At 37.1% G+C, this 12492-nt stretch overlaps 2 protein-coding genes across 4 annotated transcripts; one reads left to right on the top strand and one right to left on the bottom strand.

Moving 5' to 3' along the window:
• Window positions 1–234: 234 nt before the first annotated feature.
• LOC110749769 (transducin family protein / WD-40 repeat family protein) lies at window positions 235–8464 on the bottom strand. 3 transcript variants are annotated; one of them, XM_021949953.2, is made up of 25 exons: window positions 8152–8464; window positions 7742–7857; window positions 7297–7381; window positions 7122–7175; window positions 6861–6952; window positions 6641–6744; window positions 6439–6514; window positions 5213–5672; window positions 4681–5016; window positions 4264–4473; window positions 4035–4133; window positions 3872–3944; window positions 3545–3672; window positions 3140–3434; window positions 2773–3011; window positions 2570–2694; window positions 2256–2373; window positions 2027–2082; window positions 1817–1904; window positions 1540–1729; window positions 1377–1460; window positions 1204–1307; window positions 1016–1078; window positions 737–861; window positions 235–552 (listed from the first exon to the last, which is right to left on the bottom strand). In XM_021949953.2, exons 1-24 carry the CDS (start codon window positions 8203–8205, stop codon window positions 754–756), a joined length of 3357 nt encoding a protein of 1118 aa, XP_021805645.1. In that variant the 5' UTR covers window positions 8206–8464; the 3' UTR covers window positions 235–552; window positions 737–753. The 3 variants fall into 3 exon arrangements, with proteins under 3 accessions (XP_021805645.1, XP_021805644.1, XP_021805646.1); XM_021949952.2 differs by having other exon boundaries at window positions 1540–1735; XM_021949954.2 differs by lacking the exons at window positions 7297–7381; window positions 7742–7857; window positions 8152–8464 and having other exon boundaries at window positions 1540–1735; window positions 6861–6969.
• A 1730-nt stretch (window positions 8465–10194) lies between these two features.
• Window positions 10195–11744, top strand: LOC110749709 (2-oxoglutarate (2OG) and Fe(II)-dependent oxygenase superfamily protein). The gene is made up of 2 exons (XM_021949871.2): window positions 10195–11052; window positions 11270–11744. Exons 1-2 carry the CDS (start codon window positions 10231–10233, stop codon window positions 11612–11614), a joined length of 1167 nt encoding a protein of 388 aa, XP_021805563.1. The 5' UTR covers window positions 10195–10230; the 3' UTR covers window positions 11615–11744.
• Window positions 11745–12492: the final 748 nt, after the last annotated feature.

Raw genomic sequence — 12492 nt, forward strand, 5'->3', positions numbered from 1 at the left:
TGTCAAAGTCGTTGTTGCGCTTGTATTGTACCGTTGAAAGTCAATCAACTTTCAGAGTTGGTAATTTTTTTTTCCTGAGATAATTATTTTGGTTTTCATTTTTCACCTTAGGTCGGCTTCATCAGATTGGCTGTAGTTAATTTTTCTTTCCCTTTTATTTCACAGGCCTAACTATTGAAGCACAAGTTTTTTGTTTTGTTTTTTAATCTGTTGATTGGACTCTGACCCATGAGATGAAAAACAGAAAAGAAATTGACTTTACAACAATATGAACATTGGGTGCCTGATATATTTTGGGGAAAAGGTTTTCATGGCGGGGACACCGACCCAATTTTTCACATGGTGGCTTCAGTCAACCAACCGTCCTAATATTATAATTGAAGCTGCTACTTCTGTTCTGTTCAGCGAGAAAAACATGGACGATGGACCCAAATGCTGACCAAATCAATCTTGTAAACCAAATGCTTCAATTCAGCCGCACGTGGTCCATGCAATTGTTCTCTATGAATTTCTCCCACTCGTTGAGTCGTTACTCGTTTTGGTCGGAAGAATCTGATCAATCAAAGACCAGAAGAGTATAAGTGTTTCATTCAAGAAAACCAAACCAAATCAAACCCAAATATTTAAGGAAGCTAGTTTGGTAAGTAGAAAGTATGTTAGCAAAAACATAAATGAAATGCACAGTAGATTCTTCAAGAAAGGCCACTTATGGACAGGACACGCTCATTTGGGGTACCTTTCTTTTAAATGACACTAAATGTGCCACCATTTACGATTTTCCATTCTCTTGGCAAGTTCTTTTGCCATTGATGCGAAGTCCTCTGCCCCGCTTCGCAGTTCTTCTGAGTTTTGGCTGAGCTTCTGATACATGCAAACAAGACATGCTCATCAGCAGATGAATCATGACCTGCTTAGTATTGGAAAATAAACTACACAATGCACAAATTCTGAATGTATTGATATGGAATATGAATGCATCGTATGATCTGAGACATCAAACAATAAAAAACCAGACCTCAAGTTTCTCCTGACGTTCTGCAAGCTTATCTCTTGCATGTGCGGCCGCTGCAGCGACATCCTGTAACCACCGGCCATGTCAGTCAAATCTCCATTACAAATACCGAGTCTCTTCAGGTTAAGCGTTTACAAGGGATATTCACTATTTAATTGATTTTTTCTTTTATGGAAGATTTCGTGAATTACCCCAGTATCTCTATATTTAGCCTTGATTTCTTCAGCTGTCCTCATTTTTGGTTTTGTGTCACTAGTTGCGCCTTCAAATAATCTTGCCTTCTCTGTTCCCTTGTCTGTGAAGTAAACATGGGGACATCAAGAGCACTCAAAACTCGTCGACCTAGAAAACAAAATATATTTACCTTTCTTTTCATTCTTGTTCTTTTCGAATGAAGATGAAGATGAGATAGCAACAGGTGCAACAGGTTCATTAATTACAAGATCATCTGCATCAAAACATTTAGATTACAATCAAAAAGAGAAGGGAGGTAGAGGGAAGGATGATTGAAACAAAAGATAGTTAACCTATATTAAGCTCCAGAATTTTTTGGTCATCCTTCACAGCTGTGGAAGGTTTCAAGAATGGAGGACTTGAAAATAAGTTCTCTAAAGTTTGACAATAGTTCTCATGATTTGCAGCTGCGTCCATGCTTTGCTCCATTTTACCAGCTTTTAAACCCTTAATGATACCACCTAAAATCCCAGGGACACTAACCTGTTGCTAAACATGTTCAGGTTCAGCAAGCAAAATAAATAAATAAATCAAAGAATGACAATGGAGTTTGAAGTAACACACTGCAACCTGTTTCTGGTTAAGAGATAAACTGGCGATGACATCTGTAGCAGCTGCAATCACTTTATCATGAAGACAAGGCAACGACTCCGGAATCCTAAGCCAGCCAAAAATCCATTAGAAGGTTTGATTTGTATGTGTTTTGACTTGTCAATGAAATATTTAAAGTTTAGTGACCGTGCACGCACACAACACATAGAGAGGGAGGGAGGGAGAGACCTGAATTCATTTTCATCGGACAAAAGAGATAGGAAAGCTAATTCACACCCATTTACCTAAAATGATAAAAAAGAACTTTGAAGGTTAGAGAGTGCAACACAAAGCTACAACTTGAAGATGCATAATACAAGTGCGCCTACTGCTAGAAGACTGGTTGCTTTCTGAATCTGTTAAAGATTTGGGAGACAAAATAACACATGCATATACAAAATGAAGAAAGAAAACTGACCAGAATAATTTGCCCATGATCTGAGGAACATATTGTCTTGTCCATGTTGGTCTTGAAGTTCCATCTTAGAATTGACATTAATGACAATTCTCCTACCACTTCAAGATTTGGCAAAGACCTGTTCAAAGGATGGCCTCATTTTCCATTGAACAAGTATTACTACTTTAATCATTTATGATACAATTTGGTTCAAATAAAATGATCAAACACATTGGTGCCAAATGCATAAAATTTCTCCACATAGCATATTTATTCAGCAATCAAAATGAATATATCACAGCAAAAATCAGAGAAAAAAGTGCGATGTGTTTCACCTTATTTCAAAGACTCCTGTTTGATAGAATACAATCAGTCCACCATCTTTCCCATCTTTCTTGAAGACTGTAGTCCAACAACATGGTTTTACAAGATCGACCTCTTGAGTGGAGTTACCGTCACCCTAGAATTAAGGCAGTTTCACTTATTGGTAAAAAGAGATATGGAGATGTTCAAAATCAAAATGATAGCATAAAGGCACCTCAAGAAGAGACTTCAATGAGCACAACTGTAATGTGTTCTCACAACAAAGTAAAACAGATACGTTCAATAATCTCTGTGCAAAATATGCAGTTTCTCTGGAGGTGTCCGGTTCAACATCAAGCTGTGTACTTGCAGAGTCAGCACTGGTTTGTGCATGATCGCTTTTTGCTTCATTCCTCGGAGATACTTCCAACGAATGTTTTTCACTCAACACATCGCATAAAACATCGCCATCCTCTGCATACATACAGTTCTCAGAAAGCCAAATCTACGTTTTTCTTCTAGCATAACACCCCCTCCCCAAAAAAGAAAAAGGAACTAAACAAACAGAAGCAAAATCTTATGTTTCAATTGAGAATGCTCACCAATAAGGTGCATTGAAACCGCGGTAGACTCCTTTTGTGAATGCATTGGCCAAGAGCTAATCATATTGCCAGAGGAACTGTCAATAACAACAATATGTCCATTTCTGGTCATAATGAATGTCAATCCATTTCCTGGATCACCCAAATTCTTGGACTCAGAGTCCTCTGGACTCTGTAATGAGCTACTAGTATCTGAAAATGATTTCATAGCCAGACAGATCACTGGGGAACTTGAGTTGGATACACTGTCTGTAAGAAACAAAACTGACAATGTACTAATATCAAGCATGGCAACCTGTATTATGAAATCGAAAAAATGAATCCTTGAAGTTTATTAATTTGCAATTAACATCTGAATCTAAGAACACAATTGTAGTATAATAAAATTTAAAAGATGGTTCTCACCCGGCCACATTCAAATCCCACAGCAAGTCTGCCCCCAAAATTTGCAAATTGTAGGATGCATATAGGAGAATCAAGAATAGAAAACACGGCCACACACTGAGGCCCCTTCCCTTGTTGTAAATCATGTACTGCAACCAACACGCTCTTATTAAAAAAATGAAACTGCTACTTAAAATTTAAAACCAATGAGGTACACCAACACCTTGCATCCTGCTTTGCGTGTGCAATTGATGTCAAGAAAATCTATACATATAAAAGCTTTCTGCCATTTAAAAGGAATATCTAGAGACACCTGTATGCAGTTACTAAGTATGTATGTAGCCCAACCTTCCGTCTCAGTTGTTGTCACAAAGTGCAATCTTGTTCCATCTGAACCCCCTATTATCTTATACAGACGAACCTACATAAATTCAAACAAGAATAAAATGAATGAAGTATCAAATCATGATTACCTAAGGGAAAGGCATCAACGAGGTCAAGTAACTCTTACCAGACCACATTCATCACCAACAGCTAATCGTAAAGAAACAGAACAAAAATCCATTGCTGATACTGTTGCACTTGCAACCGTAGATCTGATGGCTTTTACCTTAATTCACATTAAACAAGATAAATTAAATTTCTTAAGTTTATTCTCAAGTACACCATTAAAGGATAACAAGTAATATTAACATATAAATGTCTATGAGGACTAATAAAGTTTGTGACAGCATACACACCTCAGATCCTAGAACACAGATAAGTGACAGAGCTGGATATGTGGCATCCCATATTCGAACTGATCCATCTTGGTATCCTGCTACATATACTCTCTCAACATGATAACTTTCAGCGTCATTAAGCTGGCTGGGAACACCACCAGTCAAAGGCCACTTTGTACCGCCAGTCGTTGAAGTGTCCTCCGCATTAATCTTTCCAACTAAGATTTGCTTAATGACCAAAGACATAAAAAGTTAACAAATGCAGAAAACAGGGAAAATAAAAAGGAGTTGAATTTTGATCAGAAACTCAAACATATATACCACTTGAAATTTTCCATCTGAGACAATCTCATTAAACTTAAAAGCCTAGGTCACTAGATGGTTGATGGCAGTAGTCAAATACAACGTATAGCTTGTGATACAAAGATGCAGTACCTTAGAAAGAGCTGAGGAGCATTCCTTATCTGTATTCACCAGAGCAAGCTTTGCCACTGTCATGTATGGCTCAATAGTGGGTATGAACATAGGATACTGCACTGCTGGAACAGCAGTCTTTTCCTGTTGCTGAGACATTAAAGGAGACAAGCAAGCCTTGTCATAGACTTGCAGTTGTCCCTGATTTGTCAAAATGAATAGCAATGTGTCGCTACTCTCCATTGCAGCAGCAGCCGGTAATAAAGCCATATCTGCAAATGAACCATTAAGTGTAAGGTCTGTACGGCTTATGCATGTCAGACTTTCTATTCCTGAAGACCAATCAAGGCTTAGAACCTGTGAATGAGAGAAGACAAATTAATGCAAGTCGAGCCACCAAACGAGGCCTTAATAGTTCAGTATTGCAAGGGGTTGAAATTAGTATGTCTTTAACTAATGTGATTCAACTACTAAAACACTATCCTTTTTGAGGCCTTAAGAACATATACATAACTACAAAATGTAAAAATGCTCATCTGAATTCAAATCATACCGTCAGAACTTCTTGAGATCCAATTTCATCACCACCATAGACAAAGAGTTGGCCCCTATGATGTTTATGTAACCTATTTGCAGACCAGTGCAAAACAATTACGGGTAGTCTTCTATCACCTGATGATAATTGAAGCTTTGCAACATTGTTATCTGATTCTTCAGATTTCTGATCCTTGGTAGAGGCAGCAGTTGATAAGTCCCAAAACATTATATCACCATCTACATAGCCAACAGCAAGAATTGACCCATTATCAGATACCCAACAAAGAGAGCTTATCTCTTTCTCCACCTGTTTGCTTTCTTCGGTAGCATCAGAAAGCTCATTTCTTGTGTCTTTTGGAGAACTAGTGACTGTTTTTTCCTTCACTTTCAGGTCCTTGGAACCTCTAACAAGAACAACTCGATCTTCTGAAGCATCCCAGAGAATGATCAACCCATTTTCATATGCAATCAGCAGCCTGCAAAAGGACTCATTCTTCAAAATGCATTAAGTAGCACAAATAACCAAAAGAATATGAAATGACATAACTTGTTTTATTTATGAATCCATCTTTAATCAATGTGAATGGTAACATGTATGCAGGTGCATATTCATATGTGGTCATAGCTTGTATATGCATGTGCATATATATGTTTGTGTGTGCCAACATATATGTTCAACTTAGGAACTAGTTTGAACATCTCTTGCTACTTGAATTACTTAGCCAATACTCAATCGTGCCCAAAATATGATGAATCTCAAAGAGAGTCCATGACCACTCATAAAATGCTAAAGTAACAACTACATGCCTAATCTGGCCGTCCAGCCCATCATGTCAATACGCTTTAGATATAGAGAATTATACAAATGTTGATATGTATCATAATGCTGTTATTGAATTGTTACATGAATTTAAAAATGAACCTGGGTTTGCTAATAAGGATATGGTATCTTATTTAGATTTGCAGAAATGCACCCGCTTAACAAATTCTTGTAACAAAACCTTACAGCTACACACATCCACCACACCTTTGTCATTGAAGTAACAGATCCTCACCTAACTTAATGTAAAAATCCTTCCAGAATCGATTAGGACTCTCTCCCTTACCTTCTCCAGCTGAATAAGATCATCTTAAAAATCTATGAAGTTTTGCCACTAGTAGAAAAACATATGACAACCAAATGCATGCTTTGAAATGAAAAACCAGGATCTAGGCATAGCATTTTCACACTATTTATCTTGCCTGTTTCCAAAAGCATTAGGTTGATGGAGAACTCCAACAACAGAAAGCTGATCAGGCAATGACATTCCAGCTGCTTCTGCAAAATCAGAAAATAATTGAGCATTAGAATATAGTGGAGATTACATGACCACAGAAACACCCCAGGGCGTCTGCATTACAACAAAATATGGCATCAGCCAATTACAAGAACCTTGGCAATTACCATCTATAAAATTCGCAGTAATATAATATGGCAATAACTTAATTTTTCCATCTTCAACATCATACTTCAGAACAGAGACGATTGCATATTCGCTTCCAATGTACCTGGCAGTAATGATAGTATAATGTTATATTCCGTTGTCACGTTTTTAACTTGCATTTGCAACCAATGAATGTCAACCGAAGATGCAGTACAGAAATAAATTTTACAAGTGCTGTACATGTAATTGGCGCCATAAATAACAGAGAAAGCAGTTATATTGCATTCCCACTGTAAAGAAGAAGCTATGCGCCTCTTTTCCAAATCCCAAACCTGCCAACATCAATAACCTATTAAACCAATCTACATTGTTAGTATATAAATACAGTAAACACAACATTAAAGATAAGGATCAAGATGAAAAACTCTATGAATTGGATAGTGCCTAGTAGCAGATGTAGTTTTTAATTACAAGTTTGGATGGCTTAAGAAAAAACAATACCTGAATTTCATTTTCACTTGAGACACTGGCTAGAAAACCTTGATTTTGTAAGAACTGAAAAAAATACACAATCTACCAACTTGTTAGAGGAACAAAAAAGAAGGAAAATTTCTGTCAAACTATACACAGATCAAGTCGACTTATGAGATCCCGGAAACATTCTGAATTTACTAACCTCTAAATTTTTAAAAGGCAACGGCTTAGGAGATGTAAGAAGCTCTTGGATATTATCACCACCTATCACTTTTATCCTACCATCCCTGCATTCAGGGCAGAATAAAGTCAACTTCAAGTTAAGAAACTCCTACCTTTTGCATATAATGCCCACTTGTTAACTTTGCGTGACAATGCGCATACTGAGAACTTCTGTTAAATTGGGAAATCCGCCTAAGGATCTTCTACTATTTTGAAGAAATGACACTTTTGGACCACAAAATTTGGCTTTTGAATTTGAGCAGGAAAATTTGGAGAGCTCAGGAGAATATGTATAAAGTGAACAAAATATACATCAACAACTGAAGTGATGAAAATCTTGTGACAAGTAGAATACACATAGAACATCTATTACATAGAAAATACACATATCTATAACATGATACTTGATAGTTGTAAAAACTCACAGTGTTCCAATTGCCAACAGGCTTTGTGTGCGATCAAGTGCGAGAATGGATGCAGTGGATGGTATCCCATAGTGAACCGTGACGCGCGGATCCAAATCTGCTTGTCTGACCCTTGCCTGAAGCACATTATGCCAATAAAGAATATCAGAAAATGTTTCAGCTCAACAATTTCAAGAGCTCTCTGTTTCTCCTTCAAATTTTTTCCTTTTTCAGTGATGAAAACTTAAAATTCAGTTAGTATTCAAATTCAATCAGCGTCCATTGTAGCGAGTCAATGATTTTCACACCAAAACAATCAAAGATAAATTCAAACATTCATAAATTCAATCAAATTTTAACAAAATGAAACGCGATTAAGAAAAAAAAAACTCAAAAACAAATTAGCAATGAGAAAGCAATGGAGAGAGTACCCGAGGATGTGAAGCTGCTTGTGGCGATGACTTGTTGAAGAGCTTAGCGAACATAGTGATTCAACGACGAGATTTGGTGGAGCCTCAGCTGTTTGTATTTCTTCCTCTGCTTTTACTTGACGAAAAAAATAAAAATAAAAAATAAAAGTTTTGGGTTCGGTTTCTTGGTTTCAGGTGTGGTACGGACGGCGATGATGGCGCGCCAATCATCGCCACGTAGAGGATGTTTATTGGACAATGGACGGTGGAGGAGGGTTCGCTGACCGTCGGATGCTTTAAGATTCTTGCTTGATTGATTTCAGATGAAGGCGTTTGCATGACTCTGTCTACGTCCTAATAATGACGGGATAATGACATAACTACTTTCTCTCTTATATTTTTTCCGTATCTTTTGTATTATCCTAATTTACAAATTATTTCAGCTAATTATGAGTATTTTTTGTTACGATAAATAGTCTAATCATAACAATTAAATTTGTAATATCAGCTAATCAAATTATATCATGTAGCATGGGAAATAATATTTCGCATTGCATTTCTTAAAGCTTTTTTTAAATCATGATTTTTGAGTTCATTTTTTTGAGCATGATGCACCCTAATAATTTATGAGTAAGTCATGCTCACTCATGCTTAAGTTTTGTTCACCGAATAATACGATGAATTTCATCTATTTTAAAACTTAGGATTACGCAAATACAAGTATGACAGATTTTTGGTACAATTCCTACTTGGTATGAACGCATTTAGATCAACATACTTACTCTTTTTTATTATAGTATAATATAATCAATTATTCAATAAGAGGATATGGTATCCACGTCATTTGTTGAAATAAACAGACATCATTGTATGGCTTCAAATTCAAAGTGTCGGTAAAAGATTAAATTGTACGAGGAAAACTCAAAGAGGCAAGACCAAAACTTGATGAATATAATGGGGGCCAAACTTTAAATTAAAGTGCCCAATAATGTGATTGCTGAGGGATTCGAGATTAGCAAACTATCCTAGCCAATAATGTATTGATATGTCGAAAAGTTTTTACGCGTGTCGTTGCGCTATTAACCTAATATATCAAAAAGTGTTATTCTCATTACATGAAAGTCCATGAGAGATTAGACTTATAAGCATAAGCCAGTTTTCCAATGCTTGAATTGAAACTGGGGCTAGCTACATCCAAGAAGCAAAACCAACTGTCTCTCACTTTCTTTCCTGTATAGTCCGAAGAAAGATAAAAACACACCTTTTTAAAAATAAAGGGTTAATTCTTGGTTTTTGAGTTGATTACATGAGCATGTCTCAAAGTATATCTACCTTTTTTAAAAACATGCTGATTACTTAATGAAAACTACACATAATTTAGAAGTATATCTCCTACTTTTTTATTTTTTATTTTATGGATAAACAAAACCTAAATGGCACCCCATGCGACCTGCCACCAGCAGAGGGAGGCACAACTTCCCTCACAACAAGGCAGCAGATTGCCATTACACCTGCAAAAGTTCGGAATTTTTTGGGTTTACCAAATATATAATAACAAGAATATATATATATATATATTCAGTTCTCAATTTAGTACTCAGATGCAGCACACTCATGGTGTTCCGGAATTTTATTACTAACTGCAGCTTAAATGTCCCAAAAGCCGGACAATGTGATTCATCCAAGGTGGCTTCAAACTCATAAAGGAAACACAAAGAATTAATGATGAACATTTTTCTTTCACGTTTGTTGTACGGAAGATGCTTTATTTTTCGACAGTTTAACATGTTATCATTGTTATGCATGTCATTAAACTATTTATTCTAATCGTTGATTAAATAAATCTTTTTCATGTTTTGAAATCAAAATTAACAAATTGATAATATTTTTTTTGGGTGAAACAAATTGATAATATTGATGCATAATGATTTTATTTTCCCATAATTAACAATGCCCTACGTTTTTTTATCCATCTAATCTAGTTTCCTCCCACACGTGTCTACCCAACACACGTGCGATGCATAATGATTTTCCTTAATCTATATATATAAGCTGCGCTGCAAGTCATAATTAACTTTCACTTTCATCTCTCTCTCACTCATGTCCTCCTCAGCATACAAGCAACAGCAACAGCTACCAAACATGCACGGCGGAGCCACCTCAGCACCACCACCAACTCCGTCGACGCAGCCCAACAACCTCCTGTCCACGTCATCAGGTGCCACGGCGGACGCCCTCTCGAGGCTCCTCCACCGCCTTCCCCCCACTCTCTCCCTTCCCAAGAGCCGCTCACCCGCCACGTGTCCACCTTCCATCTCCTTATCCGACGTCCAAGCCAACCCGAGTACCCTCTTCTCCTCCTCGTCCCAGCTCGGCTTCTTCCAACTCACCAACCACTCCGTCCCGTCCCAACTCGCCAACTCGGCCGAGTCGGAAGCGCTCTCTCTTTTCGAGCTTCCTAGGCACCAAAAGGAGTCATTTTTCCCCAAGTGCTGGCCTCTGGGGTTTGAAGGGGACGACGATGACGAGGAAGACGACGGAGACGCACTCGGCGAGTCGTTCTGTCTGGACTCTTCGTGTTCTACCGAGTCTTCTACCGAGTCCACTGAGTTGTGTTTAACTTCTCTGCGTGAGTTCACTCGTGCTTTAGAGAAAGTGGGGCTGGAGATCGTTGAGCTGTTGTGTAGGTCAGCAGGGTTTGAGAATCCTCTGGTGAAGGACGACCCGACCCGGTTTTCGTCCATGATGTGGATCTCGGAGGGTAAAAAGTCACCGATGGTGGGTCGGTTTTACCCGCATGTAGTCGGGTTACAGTACCAAATAAGAAGTGGTCAGAAGTACTCTCTGCTGGCGGATTCGGGTTGGGTCTCTGTGTTACCGCCGGTTGAGTCAATTTTGGTTACCATTGGTGACATTGCTCAAGTAAGTTCTCTAAATTCCAATATTAATTATTAAATCAATAATGTTACGATGACTCGATTCATTAATCAAAAATTATTTCTTCGTTAGAAGTACTAATGTTTATAAACGTAAATTTAATTAAATAAAATATTGTCACATCATAAAGCTTATATGAGAAATCACTGTATATATATTTTTCATTTCGATAAATAAAAATGATGATATTTGCGTTATGTAGGTGTGGAGCAATGGGAAATTTAAAAAGGTGAGAGGAAGGGCAGTGGCATCTTTGGGAGAGGGTGAGTGTCGGTGCATATCAATGTCGCTGCTGGTGATTCTTCCTATAGACAGTACCAGTAGAGTGGGTCCTCTTGTTCCAATATCAGCCGTTGATGGTGATCATGATGAGGACAGAAATGACAGAGATGATGATGATGGTGGAAATCAAAACCTGAATGGGAAGAGTGATGGTGAGAATGAAGGAAGGTTGTTTAAGTCATTTTCTTTGGAAGACTATGCTTGGAGAGTGTACCATGAGCGGCTCTTTCTCAAAGACCCCTTGGATAGATACCGTTTTAATTAAGAATTCTGATAACTAGAAGAAATGCAGCATTATTGTTTTGTTTGTTTGTTTGTTTCATTTCTTTTGGGGTTTAATATACTCGGTTGTTCATTGGTAATCCATTGAATTAAAGCTTAAATGATTTGTTTAATTTGGATATCTAATTACAAGTATTTTTTGGCATGAGAAATAGTCTAAACTATCCGAAACCATAACCATTAAATTTTGTAATATCAGCGTAGTATATATGGAGAGACAAATCATAGATTATATCCTTACATGCATAGTTACTAGACACGTATGGAGAGACAAATTATGATATTGTTTGCACTAAATCTTGAGAGAAATAAGAGTTGATATTAGTAAGTCATGCTCAAGTTTTGCTAGCTCTACTATTTGCTACTAGAAAATTATCTCTGGAAACTACTAGAAAATTAGAAAATACAGTAACTAGTAGTTTTAAGAAATGCCCCAATGTTTAATGTGCTCCAATGCCCTCCTCAACCAGGAATTTGTAAACGTCTACGAGCATGTGTGGGAAGAAGGAAGTGAGCCGCTCTACTATTTGCTCTTCACTCTGCAGAAAATGAATACTAATATATATTAGGAGACGTACATTAATATAAAATTATACTTAAAACAAAAATTAGGTTTATCCTAATACCATAAGAAGCCCTTGTAGTTGCCTTGGTATTTCCTCTCTGTCTATGCCCTGCAATAATTGAATAATAACAAAGTTAAGACATATTATTATACAAATAGATTAAAAAAAAAGGAGATTCACTAATATACCAAATATAAGAGCACAAATTATAAAAATACCCTATATGAAATGGACTTTAAAAACACACTCAAAGCTCATTTATAACATAACAAAAAAACTTTTAACTTCTTTTAAA

Source organism: Prunus avium, chromosome 2, assembly GCF_965620075.1.
Source record: "Prunus avium chromosome 2, drPruAviu1.hap1.1, whole genome shotgun sequence".
Taxonomy (NCBI): domain Eukaryota; kingdom Viridiplantae; phylum Streptophyta; class Magnoliopsida; order Rosales; family Rosaceae; genus Prunus; species Prunus avium.

Coding starts and splice junctions, on each gene's coding strand:
- LOC110749769 (XM_021949952.2), bottom strand. CDS start 8,205: ATGTTCGCTAAGCTCTTCAACAAGTCATCGCCACAAGCAGCTTCACAT. Junction 2,083..2,255: donor ATCATGGGCAAATTATTCTG/GTCAGTTTTCTT, acceptor TTATCATTTTAG/GTAAATGGGTGTGAATTAGC. Junction 1,736..1,816: donor TATCTCTTAACCAGAAACAG/GTTGCAGTGTGT, acceptor GAACATGTTTAG/CAACAGGTTAGTGTCCCTGG.
- LOC110749709 (XM_021949871.2), top strand. CDS start 10,231: ATGTCCTCCTCAGCATACAAGCAACAGCAACAGCTACCAAACATGCAC. Junction 11,053..11,269: donor CCATTGGTGACATTGCTCAA/GTAAGTTCTCTA, acceptor TGCGTTATGTAG/GTGTGGAGCAATGGGAAATT.